Consider the following 21,657-nt stretch of genomic DNA (forward strand, 5'->3'; position numbering starts at 1 on the left):
TTTTCCTTTACACGATACAATGAAAACCGATATATGATTAAATTTGGAGATGTCCAAGTACAATTGTGGTACTTCTTATTCGAATTGCAACGAAAATTCGTAGTTTGCGGAAGCATGTCGATCAGAACGCGAACTGCAACTATGTTAGTGTTGTCATGACCTTTGACATAGTGGCAATAGACAAAAGACAGTCGTTTCTCTGGTTTTTCATCGAACAATCTAACGGTTGTTTCGTTCACAGTTTTAGTGTAAAACATGACATTGTCTTTACACATCATGAGTTTATTGTGAGCTTGCCCAACGCAGTATAGCTCTAGAGGGTTCCAAATAGAATCTTTATGTCTGTAAAATAATTAGCTTCCGTACCATCTGCTTTAAATACTCTAGGCGGATAGCGCTCGCATTATCGTACGATAGACACAGAATAAGGACCAAAGACAACTTGATTCTACAAATCCTCATGTTCTCTCTCTGTATTAATTATTCTTCAGTCTTAGGTCAGAACTGATAGGTAGGTTAAAGGAGCACTTTAACGTGAACTGGTCAACCAGTCAAATTTGAAGGCGGATAAATGCAGAAGCCTGGCATAGTTCGTTGTAGCGTAATCGAAGATCTACATATACCCAATTGCTGTATGCTTTCTGGCTAATGTTGGTGGTTAATGAGTCTTCAATCGTTCAAAATGGAGTAGTTTCCTGGTAAAAATACTTATATCTGTTTATTCCGTTCGTTAGATTTCAGAAAACAGTTTTTGATAATTATTTGTCTTAATTATTTGTCTAGACTGAGGCTCAATGAACATCCCGTGGTTGTCAAATGTTTTAGTATATAGGTAGGCACATTAGGTCGATGTTCAAAGTTGAGTATCCAAATACGCATCTCGTATGTATCTCAAATGTATGTTTCTTTTCTTGTGTAAAATAAAGGTTTACATACATATACGTCGCGCCACCATGAATGATTTTTTGGTGATATATGTATCTATGCAGGGATGTAAAGGGCTGGACTACATGTAAAGGATCAAGTATGTGTATAAATAATTGTAAATTTGAGCAATTTTTGTACACTGGGTACTTATGAGAATCTTTGAAAAGATTCTAGTGATTTCGATCAAGCTATGGGGGTTTTCAGGAACTGTCGATCTAGCTACCCGTAGCCGTACCTGTATCTTTAGGAAGACGCGTGTTCTCGAATTTCAGCCCATCCAAAATTTGGTTGTTCAGATATTACTAGATGAAATGTTCTGGTTTCATTTTGTGGTACCCTGTAGAGTTATATGTGATAAGCATAAAACGGTCATACTCTACATTTGTGTAGTCTATCCAGTAGGTGGGAAAAAAACAAGTTCTAAAAAAATAATAAAAAACTGTTTATTCAATATCAGTGAGTATTTAAAGACTAATTTCTTAAACTGATTCATTACACACTATGGAAAACAAGAGTATCTTATAAAATTACCTATAATATAAAATATCGTTATACAAGTAACTTATTCGAATCAATTTTAATGAGTTTATGAAATTCTACATCACAAAAAATAAATGAGAAAATAATAGTCTATCAGTGAAGACAAACAACTTAAATATCTAACACGTCTTTTCACTGGCAGTGATTTAAATAACTGTTACAGCATCTAGATTTGCGATGTCTCCAAAAGAAACATTCATAAAGTCAGGGGCATGGTAGTTTCCAAGCCAAGTCATAAAAAGGGCACAGTCCTACAAGCCTTTTCTCAAAATCATTCCAAGCATAATTGAAAAGAATAGAATAGAATAGAAAATATTTATTTTTGAACAACTACGAGTACAATAATACAGCTAAACAAAACAATAAATATATATGTAGTTGATACAAAAAAGGGCACCCCTCAGCATGTGTCATGGCACGCGGTGCCACGACGCTGATTTTCAGTGGGTCCACAGTAACTTAAAACTAAACCAAGTTAGACAAACACAAGATGATACATGACATACAATTAAACCTAAAAAGAGAGAATAGTGACACACATTACGCATTAGAAAATTGGAACAATCACAAAAGTACCAAAAATTAAATACAATAGGCAATCATACAAACGAAGAGTAGAATAAATACTTAAATAAATATCACCGGACATTTGACACCAATTTTGACCTAGTCACGAAGTAGGTAAAGCTTGTGTTATGGGTACTAGATAAGCAATACTATACAGATAAGATAACATAAGATACATGGGTACTTAAATATACCCAAGGCTCAAGAAAAAACATTCGTATTTTTCATACAAATATTTGCCCCGACCAGGGCTCGAACCGGGACCTCGAGCTATGTAGTAAGGTTCTCTAACCACCGGGCTATACGCTTATACAAAAATTGAATGAGTAAGTACGTAATTTTCAATGGAACTGTCACATTTACAACGTAAAATGCTTAATTAACAATTTCATACATATTTTTAGTGCCTTTTTCACACTTTGTCGGACTTAAATTAACATACCTATACTTTTGGTCCATATTACACTTGTAAACGTACATAGGAACGACTAACAGACAACTTACTCAATATTTAATTACTCAAAATAACTTAAATAATAAAAACAAACATAATACCAAACTCATACTACTGACAGCCCTGCTACCCGAATCTGGTTTTGGTTTATGTTCTATTTCATTCTCTCTCATTATTCGGTCCATTTCGTCTATTATCCTCTTCTCTTCTAACGCTAGGGTTGTCGCTTCATTAATCGTACGCATTAAAGCATAGTTTGAGTATTCAGGCTCAGGTAACCGGAGAAACAATTTACCATTCGATGCGACGTAGGCTGTTCTTCGGCTAAGGTTCTCAATGCGATTGGCTGAAAATAGAACAATTGTTAAAAAAAAACATTTATAAGTATAATTCAAAATTAATAAGTCGAGAAAAAAAGGAAAAACTACGCGCGTGTCCAATATTTCTTGATAGCTGACGGATTAAATAGAACACAATTTTAATTCAGGAATATACACCAGTGTTTTTCAACTTTTTTCATGACATAATTTAATATGAAGAAATATTTCGCGACCCCCCTACCCGTTGTTTCTTTCCATGTGTTTTATTTTGTGACAATTATTATTAGTAGGCCCGGAATTTTGCGTGCGGCTATTGACAGATTGTAGGGAGAGAGCACCGCTTTTAATCGATGTTATCGACAAATCGACAGTTTTTTTTATTTATGTTTCTATTAAATAAAACCTCAAACTTTCCGATGATACGTACAGTCGAACAAATAGAAGGCCCAGGCAGGGTGGAACCCTTGTGCTACTAATGTCATGTTGACCTCTCATACTTTTGTCTAGGAAATCATAGTGAAATTGATTATTAAAAGGTCCCTGGGTCATGATTCAATTTGTTCCACTGTACTTTTTTCAGCGGCCAATGATAAAAAAAGTTCGAAATATTGGAAAGTTTAATCCGTTTAAATTGCCTTATTGAAATTACTATAACTACGAATAAATATGAGATATAAAGAGTTGATAAAGTAAGTAGGTATTTGCTTGCAAGTGTTATTTTATTTAGATAAATTAACCGCATTGATAATAGTTGGAAACTATCGATAATATCGATAAAAAGCGGTGCTCTCTCCCTACAATCTGTCAATAGCCGCATGCAAAATTCCGGGCGTTAATTATTAGTTAACATTTTCTTAATAAATAATTTTAAACATTCTTTTATTGATATAGTTTTCCCAGCAACTAATACTAAAGAGGCTTCGCGATCCCGCAGGGGGTCGTGACCCACACGTTGAAAAACACTGATCTACACAATTATGACTTTAAGGGCCTTATCTCACGATCATGCAACGAGTTCGCCGCGACTGATATTTGTATAGAAAACACGCTCGTAACTCGCAAGTGTAGTAAGGCCCTAATCTATCCACTTGCCTGTAGTAAGGCCCTAATCTATCCACTTGCCTGTAGTAAGACCCTAATCTATCCACTTGCCTGTAGTAAGGCCCTAATCTATCCACTTGCCTGTAGTAAGACCCTAATCTAGCCACTTGCCTGTAGTAAGGCCCTAATCTATCCACCTGCCTGTAGTACCTGCAGACATTTTCAACTTACCGTCAGGAAGCTTCAGAGTCTTCAGAGCCTCCGTTAATACAGGGCTATCCCGGATCTCGCCGTAGGTCTTAGTGAACGTAGTATAGGCGTTCGTTGGCGCTGCGCACGCGCCCTTAAAATCATCTGTATCAATACTCCAGACCATGAGACCGCCGAGACCGTAAGACATAGCCATCCTGGAGAAAACAAGACTCTTTATTTTAGTTTCTGGATGTATTTTTGGATTAACGTCACTTATACCTAGTGCCATCCACGAAGATTGATTGCGTGATTTTGTCAAAATTAGCCATTAATGACATTGTTATAAGAACCACGGCACGCGTCATCGTGAATCACTCTACCTACAGTCAAAGTCAAGTCAATTTAACTACTGGAAGTTGGTCGAATTTAACTTGCAAGATATGATTACAGACAGACAATGGAACAGGGGAAACTTAATAAAAGCTTGTAAAAAGATATGTGCCATGTGGTTTAAACCCAACTTATTTATAAGTTGTCAATTTTTGCAGATATTGTAATCTACAAAAAACTTACTTGACTTTGATAGCGATAGACTGGGCATCATCATAAACAATCACGCGTTCGTTGTGTCGAAGGTACGGAGTACTGCTGGAGTGATCCCAGTGGTGGGACCAGGAGTGAGACTGGTTCGCGAGTTCCATGCATATCTGGAAGGAAAAGAAAAGCTAATTATGTTTAGTTCTTAATAATTTGTCATCATCCTCTCAGAAAAACGTAAGGCCCAATATAGACATGCAAGTAGAATTACATTGCTGCGCTCGTTTGCCAAAATTGACAAATGTAACTCGTTTTCTTTACGACCTCGAAATGTAATACAACTTGCATATTTTTTTGTGCAAGATAAACTGGACTTAAATCATGCAAGTTGCACTACATTGCGGCATTCACCACCCCAACTCGTTTACTTCGAAGCTTCGCAATGTATTACGAATTACACAACTTTTCTTGCAAGTCTAAATTGGGTTTTTAGACAAATGATGTATATAAACTTAGCCATATTTGTTAGCTAAACGTTGTCAAAAGGCTAAAAATGTGGGCAACCTTGTGTAAATGAAGTTGTTTCTAACCTAGTGATTAATAATCAGTGATTTAATTCCAGTCATTAAGTACTTAGCGTTGTTTTGCTCACCTCATTATAACCCATAAAACCAGCCTCCCTGGTGTAAGGTCCTTTGAATCCGACGTTCTTGACTGGCGTCCTGCCAAATTCCACCTTGTCTTCAGCTGGGTTCTGCAGGATGAAGGTTCTTCCGTACATGGGCAGACCCAGCACCATCTTGTAGGGGCTTACTCCATGCGCCAGCATGTACTTGATGGTGAATTCCTGAAAGGGTTTTAGTAATTAATTAGCCTCAATTTATGTGGGTGGACCTTGTACAATCTCTAGGGACTAGACCTACCTACCAGATTTGAGTCGTTTTTTTTGGAATACGAGCATTGAGTTTCTGTAACACATTAGGTGGCGCTAGGATCGTGAAGAATTTTTGACAAATTTGACATTTGTGTCACATTGGGACTTGGGATTGGTTTATTAACTAAATACTACGGAAGCAAGATTGTAACGTCAAACCTCACGATAGTAACGCCATCTAGCGATATCCCTCATTACATTGATGGAGTTTCTGGTTCCTGGATTTAAAAATTTGGCTAGGTACGTCATAAATATAGCTCTCTCAAGGTCTGCTTTCGGGGATGAGACGTAGGTCAGAGAAGATTCTCACCACATTGAGTGTATCCTGATCCACACCCTTCAGAGGTGCGTTGGCGCCGACCACACCGTCCCAAGTGCCGTGGTAGTCGTAACACATCATGTGGATGAAGTCCAAGTATCTGCTCAGCTTGGGAAGGTCGTAGGCAGCTTCCATGGTGTCTTTACCAGCTCCTAGGGCCGCTGTTAAGATGTAGTTGTGAGGCTCGAAAGCCTCTTTCAATTCCTGAAAGAGAAATCATATATATTTAATACAAACATCATCATCATCATATCAGCCGAAATACGCCCACTGTTGGACATAGGCCTCCCCAAGGCTCCCCAAACATGTCACTTATTAATTCAACAACTAAGACACGTCGGCAGCATTCTGAAGTAGTCGCGTGTTCCGAATTTTCACGACAGGAATTTATTATTGATCATCATTATCATCATCAGCCGGAAGACGCCCGTTGCTGAACACACCTCCCCCTTAGAACGCCACTATGAAAGACAACTCGCCACTTGCATTCACCGGTTGCCCGCAACTCTCACGCCCTGGTGGGAGACTTGTTAATGCTTCGTCTTCCGGTTCGCGGTCGCCACTCGAGGACTTTTCTCCCCCAACGGTTATCTGTCCCTCGGGCGATGTGGCCCGCCCATTGCCACTTCAATGGATAACTCACTATGTCCGCATTGTAGTGTGTGCGCCACACACACACTCTCCCACTACGTATTATATACGCAGTGGCAATAAACGCAGTATTTACTCATCATTCGGTAGTATTACTCGTCTCTTGTGTTTGATTCAACTCCCGATATTACATGGCGACCCTGCCACACGCAACACATACTACACACAAAATCTTTCTCCAAAAAAATTTATTCCCTTTTTCTTTTACGTAACGCCTCCTAATTTTCTTCGAGCATTCCATTGCCACTGCTCCCCAGAGAGTCTTCAGCGACCACAAGAGACGTTATCGATGCATGCAACTCTGTACGGAATCTGACTAGTTTTTATTGCCCTTGGGTATATTTTACTTTACCTACTTTAACTAAAGTGACATAATTGGCTCGGTCTTCCGGCTTGCCGTCCCTCCTGGCAGGATACTCCCAATCCAGATCCAGCCCATCAAACTTATAGTTACTGAAATCAAAAAAATATTGATTAGTTTTATTTCATCTCAATTTGTTTTGGCAAATCCTGGCGCCATCTAGTCTTTTAACTAATAAAGAGAAACTAATACATTCTAAAGCAAGCGCGCTATCGTCCTTTTTTTAATGAGGTTGTTTTTTAAGGGGGTCTATTTCAAATATTACAAGATGACGTCAGTATCGTGTGCTCCGGAGGGAGGTCTGTCTCTATTTGTGGTCCTCTTGTTCTGGGTGTACTGTAGTTGGGTTAAATTAAATTTTTGGTATTCTACTATTTCAAATATTACAAGATGACGTCAGTATCGTGCGCTCCGGAGGGAGGTCTGTCTCTATTTGTGGTCCTCTTGTTCTGGGTGTACTGTAGTTGGTTAAAATTAAATTTTTGGTATTCTACTATTTCAAATATTACAAGATGACGTCAGTATCGTGCGCTCCGGAGGGAAGTCTGTCTCTATTTGTGGTCCTCTTGTTCTGGTGTACTGTAGTTGGTTAAAATTAAATTTTTGGTATTCTACTATTTCAAATATTACAAGATGACGTCAGTATCGTGCGCTCCGGAGGGAGGTCTGTCTCTATTTGTGGTCCTCTTGTTCTGGGTGTACTGTAGTTGGTTAAAATTAAATTTTTGGTATTCTACTATTTCTGTTGTCTAACAATTATTACAATGTCCATATTTTTATAATCTAATGCAATGTACTCACTCCAGGAACGCCAGTACGCTTTTTATAAACTTCTCTCTGTTTTCTTTTTTGGCAGCCATATTGGAGTATTTCAGCGAGCCCTCGTTCCACCCACCAATGGCAATCGTCACCTGTTAATACAAAATAGTATAGTAATTAATAATTTCACTTTACACTAACTAGGTAAGGGTACAGTCGAGTTCATAAACATGTGAGCAAAAATTTTGACCAGTAACATATGAACACGCTTTTACGCCGTTAACAATAAAGACGTGTTCAGACATTTTTGATAAAATTTTTGCTCACAAGTTTATGAACTCGACTGTACATACGTTGTTCTCAAGTTCACTCGAACTTACTGAATCGTGACCCACTGTGGAACCTTTTTGTAGATAAAGTCATAGTGACATCGCCTTGCCCTAAAAATGCACAAGACTACCTTATAACCCTAATTATAAGAACAAAAGAAAAATAGGTAACGTGGCTAAATGCTTAAAAACCAGAACTACATTTTGCCAGGTCACAGTTCATCAGTAAATCAGTGCATGTTTATAACAATATCAACAAAGAAATAGAAATCTATCCAAAATTAAATTATATCATGAATGTAAGAAGCTACTTATAAACTGGCTTAAAACAAAAACCTATGAAGAGATGGAAGTTTTGTTAAAGTGATGGTTGTAAGCCTTAATTCAATACCTATTTAACATTCCTATACACACACACGCGCACACACATACACACACGCACGCATAATATTAGTAGTTTAAAGGACGAAGTGCACAATACGCTATTTGAAAGAAAGAAAGAAAGAAAGAAAATACATTTATTCACAACACAAGACACAACAATAGTATTAAGTACAAATAGACAACACGTAGGAAAGTATAATAAAAAGTGTAAAGTTTTATCAGCAAAAAATACGTAAATTAAATAATAGAAGGAGTACATCATTTCTTTTAGGGCAAACACATAAGGACACTTAGCGCGTATACCAGGAAACGCGGGTTCGAACCCATCTGTTTTCATGCATTCTCTAAAATGTCTACTAGAACTCTGGCCTGTAGATATTTTCGACTGAAATTGGTATATCATATATTTTACTGTACTTGTGTGATCGACTTCAATATAAGTTCGTGAATCTCAACTGACCTTCAAATGAGGGTACCGCTGCTTCAGCCCCACAAAGCCTTTGTAGCCCACCTGTCCATTGTTCTTTTCCAGATCTTGCCATGGGTCTACAAAAAGTTCAAATTTTTAAGATTATTAACGATTTCTTCAATCTTAAGAGCGTTTATACCTGCTGAGCTGGCAACGTTGCATTTTTGATAGTTTTCCTCGATTATTCCATAAAATTAATAAAAATTAAAAATGTTGTCTGATAGAACGTGGATAGAACACTTTTTAATATATAAGTTAATGTGTCTACTCCAATAATAATTAATCGTTATAGACTTTTATTTTATTTCAAACTCGTTAATAAACATTATTTTTTTTAAAGAATATAAAAGCCTACCACGAGTAATTATTGGAGTAGACACATTAATTTATACATATTAAGAAGTGTTGTATCAGATAACATTTTTAATTTTCATTCATTTTTATGGAATAATGGAGAAAAACTAACAATAATGCAACGTTGCCAGCTCAGCAGGTTTAAACGCAACATTGATCAAGCAACATTCAGTAAAGTTGCTTTTACTAGATGTCGCTTTAATTAAGTTACGTGTTGCAGAACACAGATGGCGTTTATTGAATCAAGAGGCATTGCGGAGACTCGTAATCAATAAACTAAAACTTTTACTTTGTTCACCTGCAATTTTGTGATAGCTACCTCTATGCAAGAAATGTAAGTTCATGCAGTTCCTGAACTCTACACTGGTAAGAACACACACACATCACACACACCCATCTATCACCCCTACCACACTACACTGACGCGTCATGAGGTCGCGGGTGAGCAAAGTAATTGTTTAAATTCACAGATGCCGTTGTCTTCAAGTTACGTGTTGCGGGATATAGGTGGCGCTGTAATCAATTTATTACACATTCATATGAAGTTACCCAAGCTTTTAATGCTCATGTTGGCTTCGTCAAGTCCAGCGAAGGAGTACACGAGATGGGTGCAGAGCGAGGGCTCGAGGTCGCCGATGTCGTATTTTCCAGCTTCTGGGCGGTATGTGGCCCAGCTGGCGATGTAGCATACCACAACTTTGCCGTGCATTGGACCTGGAATATGAAAACAATGGGTAATTAGAATAAATTGAAAATACAAACTGAAATATAGATGTACAGAAAAACCAGAAAAATAAGACCATCACACTGGGAATCGAACCCAGGTCCTCGGTATTCCGTACAGCGTGCTATACCGCTACACCACTGATGGTCAACGGTACCGACACGAATTTCCCCTATGCACCTCATATCTCAGCTTGTTTGTTTCTTATATAGCCACTTAAGCAGTGACGCTAGCGACATCTATGCCGTAGCCCTCATCGAGAAACTTTTTTTTTTTCGGCACTCCATTGGAACTATCCGCTCACCCGGACAAGAGATATCGTTACTAAGCAATCAAATTAAGATTGGTTTTTGAAATCTTTTTGTATTTTTTATTTCAATTCTAAATTTTTACTTTTACGGTCATCCCGTAAAACCTAAATTGAAAATACAAACTGAAATAAAGATGCACAGAAAAACCAGAAAAATAAAAGACCATCACTGGGAATCGAACCCAGGTCCTCGTATTCCGTACCGCGTGCTATACCGCTACACACTGATGGTCAACGGTACCGACACGAATAAAGCCATCTACCCTGTTCGCAGCAAACATGCCAGACGCGCTACACACCGCCAAGGCAGTCTCAGCATCCGCGAAATGCGTTATGATTATATAAAGCCGAGCTTTTATCAGAGATGGGCGAGGATGTGTTGAGAGGAATGCGTTTGTCATGAACCAATAGATACGCTTCATTTACCTATCTTCGCTCAGCGCAGCTCTGGTGGATTCAGCTGAGCGGAGCGAAGATAGGTAAATTAAGCGTTTCTATTGACTCATTACAAACACATTCTTTGCAATGCATCCTCGCACACCATTGGTGGAAATGCGTCTAAGATACAGGCATCGACTTTAGACTTTAGACTTCACGATTCTAAGCCTAGTGGTTTTTATTACGAGATTTTATGCCGATGCCGTGGGAATATCGGGATAAAAAGTAGCCTCCAGCCATTCTTCTCGTATTTAAGTACTACCCGGCAGACGTTGTCCTACCCGAAAAACACTACCTACATTAAAATGAATAGGTTCAATTGGACCAGACCAGACGGACTAGTGGTTAGAGAACCTGACTACGAAGCTTGAGGTCCCGGGTTCGATTCCCGTGTCGGGGCAGATATTTGTATGAAAAATACGAATGTTTGTTCTCTGGTCTTGGGTGTTTAATATGTAATTAAGTATGTATCTATCTATGTAATTATATTTATCCGTTGCTTAGTACCCGTAACACAAGCTTTGCTAAGCTTACTTTGGGACTAGGTTAATTGGTGTGAATTGTCCCGTGATATTTATTTTATTATTTATTTATTTAATTGCGTTTTCAAACCCTCTAACGCTGTTTTGCCTTATCAATTATTTGCAGTAAATATTTTTCTAGGCAAATATAAAATAACTAACTTGTAAGTGTGTGGGGATGTGGTATATATCTATAACTGACAGTTACGAAACCCATGAACATTTTTTATGGGAAAATGTTTTTCATATACAACAAATCTAAAATCTTGAAAATCGGTCCGCCGTTCTCGACTTATAAGCGTTCCAACAAACACGACATTGTTTTAAGTCTACTAGTTCTTTAAATATAAAACTGTGTCAACAGAACACTCACTGTTTTTGGGACAGCGGCGACATAGATCGTATGTCAGCCGAGCGTGTGTCCCCGAGCGTGAAACCTTTGTTTTAGGGCTGCTGTGACAAATCGGTGGGCTTTGGTAATGACCGCTTTTACTGTATCGGAGTAATGTATAATGAGTAGGTACGTGTTATCCTTATCATCATCATTCCAGCCTATATACGTCCCACTGTTGGGCACAGGCCTCCTCTCGGAATGAGAGGGCTTGGGCTGTTAGTTCCCACGCGGGTTCAGTGCGGATTGGGAACTTCACACACGCTGTTGAATTACGTCGAATGGCGTGTTATCCTATAAGTGTTATATTATAGCGTTTAACTGCAGCTTCGGTCGGCTGAACCATTGGGTTATAGATTAAAAAACCCGCATTTGACAACATACATTTGACAGTGACAATAAAAATGACGATGAAAATGCGGGTAGTTGTGGGCCGGTGTTAGTTTCGTCGGGCAGTCGCGCGAGCAGAGCGGTGGCGCGCAGTGCGCGTGTTGCGGCAGCCGCAGAGTCGCGTTGCTCCTAGGAAGAAAGGCTACGAATTAGCCCGAAACATGTCGAGCTATAAACTCCGTTTAATACGTGAATTATCCGTTACAATATCAATTAATAATACCTAATATATATTTTTTAACCAGGTACCTTTGAATTTTTCGGAATTTATGTGCGAATTATATTTGAAATTTACCACTAGCTTTACGCTGGAAGGACCAGCATACTGCCAATAAAGAAAAGAAGTGAACAAATTCAACAATGTGTAAACAATGTCCAAGCCCTCTCATTCTGAGGGGAGGCCTGTGCCCTGCAGTGCCGAGGATAGGCCAAGATCATGATGAACTGAGTCACGATATCACTTCTAGGAATTCCCAAGCTAGTATTATCCTGGAACTTTGATTTAGATTGCGGCTATTATGATTCATGAAATCCTGAGGCCATCGCAATCAAATGACAGATTTCGCATACAAAAACTGTCATTTGATTGCGATCGCGAGCGCCAGAAACGTTAGGCAATACGGCTTCTGTTTACTCTTAGCTCAAAGCATAGTTGTTTTAAATGTATTTGAGCATTTTCATTTTAAGTGGCCACTTTACTCTCTTTTTTAGAACTAGATTTAGACCAAGAAAAATAATGTCCCGATTATCAATAAAATTTGCATCTTGTGACGACCCCTGTGTGTGTGATATAAACTGTATGAAAAAACCGGCCAAGAGCGTGTCGGACACGCCCAAAATAGGGTTCCGTAGCCATTACGAAAAAATAAAGTAATATTTTTCTTTATACGGAATCTTCCAAGTTTAGGTATATTTTATACCTTAGGCTGCTATTTACTCATAAACTACTAATAATTCTCAAGCAAACTTGGCCGCTATAGTTTTCCTTGAACGTTTGGTATACTTACTACCATCCTGACCCATCATGAAATTAAAATGAAAATGGCCACTTACTATTTTAAAAAGATTCTCCTTCGGCATTCACCGACGCATAAAGTCCGCATAACCGAAAACAGCTACCACTAAACAACACCTTAAATGCTAGGCACCGGTTTTGTGACAAAACAAACGTTCGCGTAGCCTTGATATCAAGCAACCGAATCAGGGACATGTTATGACGCATGAGAATGCGACAAACATGTTTAATCTTTTTAGATCTTGAGGATGGAATAATATTGAATTTATTTTTGATACACGAAGTGACCGGAAACTAGGAAGAGGCCTGCAGGGCTACTACGAAACTCGATACTCGAAGTTCGTGTCGTGCGGTCCCTCTGACACTTATACTATTTAATACAAGAGCGAGAGGGACGGTGCGATACGAAGTTCGAGTTTCGAGTTTCGTAGTAGCCCTGCTGCTTTCAATAAAATACTGTTTTTCACGACACTGCTCGAAAATGTGGCCTTACGAAACTTAAATCCAGTACCCAAAACGGCCTATCTATATATGTACATTTAACAGGTAACTCATTTATGGCTCGCAAAACACGACAACAATGTAACATTACGGTAAGGTCGGACTTGACGGGGATGACGTTTTTATTTTTTAAATATGTGGTTGGGTAGTGGCCATTAAGAACGGACTCGGTTAAAAAAATATCACAAAAGAAAAACTAAAATTTGGCGGGAGGGCTGACACTATTTACTGGCCCGGATAATATTGACATGGAAATACCGACCCGATTATTCGTGTACACGCCCATACAAACTCGTGTAAAACTGACATGAATTTCTACAGTCGTCTTGTGGACGTACAAGAAAAATCAGGTCGGTATTATCCGGGCCGGTAAAGAGTGTCACACGGCGGAGGCAACGCAATTTTTGAATTGTGGTTGTTTGTTTTGTGATAAAAGTTTTTTCCTCGCAGTGGTCATGAAAAGCACAATGTTTAGTCTCGGCCAAAAGTGTAATAGATGAACCCGTATTAGTATTACCACTAAATCGTTCATCTTTTGCTTACTTATCAACCTCTATAACAATGTACTATTGATATAAGGTTTTAATAACAATAATAGTACAATAACAATAAAATTTTTAGGTTAATAACAAAGGTTTCACTTTAACTGATGTTGTTATACCTAAGCTAAAAATAAATGAAATGTAATGAAAAATCAATTTAGTCCGTCATTTAGATTATCAGAAGATATTGGACTTGTATTTTTAGGGTTCCGTAGTCAGTGTCTGTCTGTCCGCGGCTATGCTCAGAGGCCGTTAGTACTAGAAAGCTGTAATTTGGCAAAGGCAGAGATCAGTCACGCCGACAGTGGTAAAATAAAAAAAAAGGAAAAATTTAGTAGCCCTTCTTCTCAGGAGCACGCGACTCGGCGGCTGCCGCAACACACACACTACGCGCCACCGCTCTGCTCGCGCGACTGCCCGACGAAACTAACACCAGCGCATAACTACCCGCATTTTTATCGTCATTTTTATTGTCAATGTCTAATGTAGGGTAGCATCGGTTGGTGTGAATGGGCCTTTACGGAGCGATGTTGTTACCCTGCTACCCTGTGCTACCCTGGTCACGAGTAAGACTGAAGTGTGGGGTGTCATGCCGCCTCCACATGCTTGGTGTTTGCCACTAATACCAAACACTTGCCAAACACTGACCAGACCCCATCCACCCAACACAAACACGGCATCCCCAGGCTTGGTGAACATGCTATTATTGCTGGATTGGCAAACATGGCGGACTACGAGCTTGTTGTGGCAGCGATTACTTTCGGGTTGACCTATTTTTATTTTAAAAGAAAGCAATATATGAAATTAAATGAAAAAGAAAGGAAACCAAGACGTTGGTGGATGATGAAAATTCACAGAAATCGTACAAGGTTTGGATACATCACAAACACGTTTACTACAGACAAGCGTTTGGATACATCGCAAACACGTTTGTCGAATACCCTTTGATTTGTGCACAAAAACCGACACCGACGCCGATCACTGGCAAACACGAACAAAAACAGGTAAACACAGGCGAACACCTATCCACGCGTTCGTGTTCGTTGTTTGGTGCTCGCTGTTTGCCGTTGTTTGCCAAGCATGTGGAGGCGGCATCAAGTCTGCCTAGCGCGAGTCCTTCGAACTACCGCACTTGATCACAAATAGTATCGGCACTCGTATCACGAACTACCCGCACTTGGTAATTTTTATTTGTCACCCCATCTAACCTAACCCCTAATTTTATTATTTTTATTTTTACCTTACCTACTGTGTTCTATAAAAAAGCATAAGAAAATACACTGAAAGCTTTTTTTTTTGTTTTGGAGAAAATTGAGTTGGGAAATGAAACAGTTGACAAACAATAATTCTGCGAAAAGGCAGAACCCGCTTCTAACCCGTCACGCGTCCTAGAGACTACATTAGTCCCTTACTTTTTTGTGCTGGAAATGTCCTAGACTCTAGGACCTAGGGACTACCAGTAGTCTTAAGGTCTTAAGGACCTTTCCCGCACCAAAAAAGTTAGGGACTAATGTAGTCTCTAGGACGCGTGACGGATTAACACCTTTTGTACCATATTTGAAGGAAATTGGAATGATTTGATGATTTGTATTTGGCATTCGGTAAATTGTCCGACGTGCTCAGAGGGGACATACCTCTTAATCTCAAGCGCAGATGCTTCGAGCAGTGTCCTCCCGGTGCTGGTATATGGAGCCGAAACTTGGACGCTCACGCAGAAGGTCGTACACAAGCTGGCAAGTCACGCAAAGGGCGATGGAGCGGGCGATGTTGGGCATATCTCTCCCGTGACAGGTTCCGAAATACGGAGATTCGGAGACGAACAAGGCTCACCGATATAGCCAGGGTAATCACCCAAAGGAAGTGGAAGTGGGCTGGACACATATGCCGCAGGAGTGATGGAAGATGGGGGAAGGCCGTGATGGAGTGGAGACCCAGAACCGGGCGGAGAAACGTTGGTAGACAGGAGATGAGGTGGACCGACGACCTGGTCAAAGTGGCGGGAAGCTGCTGGATGAGGAGAGCACTAGACCGAGATGAGTGGCGAGCAATGCAGGATGCCTACACTCAGCATTGGGTGGCTATGGGCTGAAGAAGAAGAAGAAGAAGAAGATGATTTATAGTGGTAAGACTAAGTATGATATATCGATACCAACCTTTGTTTTACTAATATCTCCCGAACTCCCAACCATACAGATTTTTAATAGTGGCATATTTGCTGGTCTATGTTTCGTTGAAGTCTTATTTTCTTAAGTTTTTTTCTATATTGTACCGATTTTTGCCCAAATAAACATTAAACATTACGATGTAAATTAAAGTAGTTAAGTACGCAAGAAATTAATGAATCGATTTTAGTAGCTTATTTCGTGATTGGATTTTAATTGTTACTGCGTACTAGGTGTTGCACGCGACTTTTTCTGGGTCCCACGCATAGATGCGCACTTTCTAGGAGAAAAGTATGTTAATGTTCTCGAAGATAAATTGTTTTAAATACCTATATGTACATGTTCAGCAGTTCCAGATTATTACTTGCTACGTACGTACAGTCGAACCATTTGATTCCTGACCCACCGTAAACGTTCTCACAGTAAGATGACATACTTAACTAATTCCCTTATATAGCAATGCGATGTCACTATGACTTTTTCTACGAAAAGGTTCCACAGTAAGTCACGATTCACGATTCAGTTGGTTGGATAGTACCTACAAGATGTCTTAAAATGAAAAGTACTAACTAATATTCTGCCCTCTAAAATCGGTATCTAAAAAAAAACAAACACTTTTGATATATTAATACCATTGTGTAGATAGGTAGATAAAAACTTATGACTTGTAGCTTATGACATTCTGCATCACATGGAATAAATACAATATAAATTACTCGAAAGTGTTTTTTTTTGAGATACCGCCTTTTGGCTTCGGACAGTATTATTAAACTCCAAGACCGTTATTGTGTCACAGCGTAAAATACTTTTGTTAAATTAACACGAACAACAATGCAAGTGCCGAATGCGAATTTAAATAAACCACAAAAATAAAGGATAATTTAAAGGCTGACCAGAATTATAAAAAAACCTCGCCATATTGCGGAAAACCAATAGAACTAATTTCTTGCACTGGTAACACTAACTAAATTCAAATGTCATCTGTCTATTGCTGTTAAAGTTCAACGTTGTTGGCGTGTGGTATTTTAAAGTGCTATTTTAGTTTTTGTGCGTTAAAATACCGAAGATTATCCAGCCTTTGAAGGAAAATAATTCACAACGTATAAAAGTATTTGTCATTGAAAAAGTCTTAGGGATTAGAAAATATTCCTTAAAATACCATCACCGACACCGTTGTCAATATGACTGGTAGGTAGGTATCGTTCGTATGGTAAGTGTAAAGAATGTTGCAATATAAAACGTAGAAGTGCTGCCCTCGCGTCAGGTTTTTTTTTATATTCCTGGTCAGCCTTTACATTGCGCAAAAACAGGAATAAAAAATAAAGGGGGTTTTCATTATTTACGGGAAAATGGTCAAAAATATGAGTCAAATATTTACACGGTTTTGTAGGTAATTTTGATAGGTACCGATCACACAGTTACTCATTTAACGGCTGCCACAGCTGTTAATCATCTTCGTTAAAGGGATTTTTTTTTTCCTGTGAAGTTGCTGTTTTACGAATAAGTACTAGTTTATTCGTTTGGGTTATCGAAACGTCTCTATGCAATAATTTATGTTCAAAGAACAAACAATTAGCGCCCAGCGTTAAAACGTAATGAATGTGGTTGAGGTGATAAGATTAGTAATAGTTAGGGTTGTTGTAAGTTCAGTTATTTATTACTTGCATTCTTATGTGGTATAGTTTTTTTTGAATAAACATTTTATCTATAAATTTAATCTTACTTGATTAATAAGGTTGGTACCTACCACTACTTTTACATTGGTTATTCAACCAAGTTACTTAATTAGGCTAAGGTTAGGTTGTAATTTTAAGACTTGTACAGAGTATTTTTATACTGAGTTGGTTTTTGTAGAAGTGATTAAAATAGATAGTTGAGACTTTCATACTTTCATATTTGTTAAAATTTGGGCAAGATTTTTTTCTATAATACAAAAAAAAATACATAAAGATACATATGTGGCCAGCTTTGAGCAGTTCATTTCTACTTTGTTTCTATTGTATTTTGATTTTTAATATAGATATTGTGTAAGATAACTTAATCATAATATAGGAAATTGCCAAATGGATCCCCATTGTTTGTTAATGGATAAGTTAGAGCAGGGTTTCTCAAACTTATCACTCCACGTACCCCTGTTAAAGTTTCTAGACGATAGCGAACCCCTAAAAAAGAAAGTAATAAAATTGACTGTTGGAGAACCTAAAAATACAAAAAGACTCCAAAAACCAATCTTAATCATCTTGCTAGTCTTGCAGCCTGGTGGTTTTTGGAGTCACGTAAACCTTGTCGCGAACCCCCTACCGTCGAATAGCGAACCCCTAGGGGTTCGCGTACCCCCCCACTTTGAGTAACCCTGAGTACGAACTAGCGAGTCGTCGAGGCGTGTACCTAGTGTTAGTTTCGTGTACTGTTCCCGCTTTAAAGAAATTATTAATATTACATGAATTGTTGTTCAATGAGCAGTCCGAGGAGCCACCACGTGAGATAAAGATAACCATCCTCGGAAATAGCCAGAAAGCATTTAGGAAAATAACTAACTTACTTAACAATTCCTAAAAAATTGCTCAATCGCAAGTTTCAATTTACACAAACAACTATTTTTTAACCCTGAATTCACATAAAAGAATCCTTTCACTTACCTCCCAAGGTCTGGCCGTCTAGGACCGCAGTCATAGCGGCAGCAATAAAAAATGTAAAAAAAAGTCCCGCCATTTTGCACGTCAAATTATTAAAAAGTTAAAATTTTAAATAAAGAAAACTTTGTTTTTAAATATTGTTCCGTCCGTCGCGTCGTTTCGCCACCGCGGCGTTCTCACAGACTGCCGTTTGACATTTAAAATTACAACAGGTTTCTCTTACCGGTAGTTTTTCGTCGTTGAAGATACAACCTTACCTCTTAGTACTTTAAAACGTAATTTCTTGTCCTATGCCGGTCTAACCGGTTCACTTAATGACTGTAGCGTGTTTAAACGATCTTGATCTTCACGGTAAAGGATACAAAGATCAATTTTGATCATATAGCATTGTCCATTGTAAAAGTTACGTCCATTTATGTAGAATATCTTACCTGGGTTCTCAAAGCGGTTGCCATTTTCCTGTTAGTCGATTAGTGCGTCTTTATCTAAATACTTATACTAAAAAGAGAAGCATATAGCTTAGGAGTCAGATGTAAACTAATTTGGCCGCAGACGATTCATAACGTGTCTTTGCAGTGAATAATCCATACTAATATTATAAATGTGAAATTGTGTGTGTTTGTGTGTATGTTTTTCCGTCTTTCACGTCGAAACGGAGCGACGGATCGACGTGATTTTTGGTGTAGAGATAGCTTATGGTATGGGCCAGAGAGTGACATAGGCTACTTTTTATCCCGGGAAAATGCACAGTTCTTGAGGTGACAGCGCGCTATAACCGAATTCCACGCGGGCGAAGCTAGTAATTACATAATTTGGTCATTTAACACTATTATGTACAGGTACTTTTATTGTAGTTTGTTTATAGATTCTTTATAGAGCTTAATAATTTAAAATACTTGCCTTTGTTCAAATGGTCATTCACCTTGTTTATTTGTGCACTTTTACGATAGATGGCATTGCGCTGCATTCGCTGTAAACATTGCAACAAACTTTTGACCTGTCAAAATGCAATTCTCCATAGATTTTGTGTTGTAATACTGAACCATTGCCGTCAACTTACTTACGAGCTACCTTAATTAGCTAACTAATTATTAATATAAAGTAATGAAAAGATGGCATTGCGCTGCATTCGCTGTAAAACATTGCAAAACTTTTGACCTGTCAAAATGCAATTCTCCATAGATTTTGTGTTGTAATACTGAACCATTGCCGTCAACTTACTTACGAGCTACCTTAATTAGCTAACTAATTATTAGTATCAAAGTAATTAAAAATCAAGTTGTACATTTAATTAAACTTCTCGTTTACCTACCGCGATGTAAAAAGGGTTTATTAAAAATGTTATTTATTTTTAGATCACTAGCTTTTGCCCGCGGCTTCGCCCGCGTGGAATTCGGTGATCGCGCGCTGTTCCCTCGGGAACTGTGCATTTTTGCGGGATAAAAAGTAGCTTATGGCTCATAAACTATCTCTATGCCAAAAATCAAGACGATCCGTCGCACCGTTTTGACGTGAAAGACGGACAAACATACAAACACACACTTTCGAATTCATATATGGATGGTGTAAAATAACCTACTTTTTAAGGAAAGATAATAAAGAAAAAAGTGTAAATATGGTCCCAAAGTAAGGTCTGCGCCGTTTTTAAGACCGCCGGTTTGTTCATTTAGGAGCGTTTCGTGACATGCCATTGATTTTTATTTTTTATTCTTGTTATTTTATTTTGTCTCACGTTGTCACGAATAAATGTTTTCTTCCTCTCTCTCTCTCTCTCTCTTTATTTAAGTCGATTTAGTTACTTTAAAAATATCAAGAAGACTAAAACCATGTCAGTTATTTTAAATATTTATTTAGTAGATAAAAAATAAATACAATTCACATGTTATAATTAATTTACTAACTTACAATTATTAACTACATCTTTATCCAAAAGCATGAATAAAAAGTCAAACTGTACACTCCACCTCAAAGAACTGGAGTCTTAGGTACAATTGTCGACAAAAGTCTTGGGTACTGACGATACGATGACTCTTTAATGAACACCAAACTTAGTAAAGATATAGGGAAAATAGAGCTGCGCGTGCACATTCAAGTTTTGCATTTGTGTAGAAGTGAATTTCAAACCTAATATTCCTCAACCTCATAGTCCTATGCCCAAGAAATTTGTCGGCAACTGTACTCTGTATAAAAACTTAGTACAAATTTAGTGCGTAATGGTTTTCTATCGTATTTTATCGTAAAAGTTCGTATATATCATGCAGTACCTTACCTACCCATCGTACGGCCGTTTTCACATTTGACACTAAATAATAAAGTCCCATATAAGGTGACCCGGGGCTATTGTAGCTGGGGAGATATTGTATCTGAGCCGTCTGATGGCCTCGTTACGACGCCATGTTCTTCTCGGCCATTTTACGCTGTGTTCGCCAGACTGTCTTCACACAACACACATGAATATTTATTTATTGTACACACACTTACATCTATCATTACAGGCTTGACCTAATGCGACAGAGAAGTTCCAACATAAATATAAAATTCTCATTTTAATATATAAATAATTAATTATTCTTGTAAATATAACAAATAGTGCTGCCTTTGTAACATGGCGAACATGGCGTTGTAAGGACGCCATCAGACGGCTCAGATACAATATCCCCCAGCTACAATAGTCCCGGGTCACCTTATTGGATTTGATATGAAAATTAATTTAATACAATAATTGATTGACACTTCGGGTGCTGTCGTATTCCGCATAATTACGATTACTGATGTGCCAAAGGAAACTTTCCGAAAATGCGGAATGTTTTCGTATAGGAAAATTTCGGAAACTTCTCAAAATTTATGATGGGGATTGAAAGTTTCCGTTTTTTAAATTTCCTATATTTC

The 21,657-nt window shown here is 38.3% G+C and overlaps 1 protein-coding gene across 2 annotated transcripts; it reads right to left on the minus strand.

Annotated features, from left to right (window-relative positions):
* Positions 1-1,358: 1,358 nt before the first annotated feature.
* On the minus strand, positions 1,359-18,961 carry LOC141443492 (probable chitinase 2). Of its 2 annotated transcripts, none has more exons than XM_074108812.1 (10): positions 18,772-18,961; positions 9,688-9,852; positions 8,776-8,861; positions 7,645-7,754; positions 6,839-6,935; positions 5,823-6,035; positions 5,231-5,425; positions 4,615-4,748; positions 4,081-4,256; positions 1,359-2,834 (listed from the first exon to the last, which is right to left on the minus strand). In XM_074108812.1, exons 1-10 carry the CDS (start codon positions 18,842-18,844, stop codon positions 2,554-2,556), a joined length of 1,530 nt encoding a protein of 509 aa, XP_073964913.1. In that variant the 5' UTR covers positions 18,845-18,961; the 3' UTR covers positions 1,359-2,553. The 2 variants fall into 2 exon arrangements, with proteins under 2 accessions (XP_073964913.1, XP_073964914.1); XM_074108813.1 differs by lacking the exon at positions 18,772-18,961 and adding an exon at positions 12,966-13,098.
* Positions 18,962-21,657: the final 2,696 nt, after the last annotated feature.

Source organism: Choristoneura fumiferana, chromosome 27, assembly GCF_025370935.1.
Source record: "Choristoneura fumiferana chromosome 27, NRCan_CFum_1, whole genome shotgun sequence".
Taxonomy (NCBI): domain Eukaryota; kingdom Metazoa; phylum Arthropoda; class Insecta; order Lepidoptera; family Tortricidae; genus Choristoneura; species Choristoneura fumiferana.

Coding starts and splice junctions, on each gene's coding strand:
- LOC141443492 (XM_074108812.1), bottom strand. CDS start 18,844: ATGGCGGGACTTTTTTTTACATTTTTTATTGCTGCCGCTATGACTGCG. Junction 6,936..7,644: donor AGCGTACTGGCGTTCCTGGA/GTGAGTACATTG, acceptor TTTTGATTTCAG/TAACTATAAGTTTGATGGGC. Junction 2,835..4,080: donor GACTCTGAAGCTTCCTGACG/GTAAGTTGAAAA, acceptor TTCTATTTTCAG/CCAATCGCATTGAGAACCTT.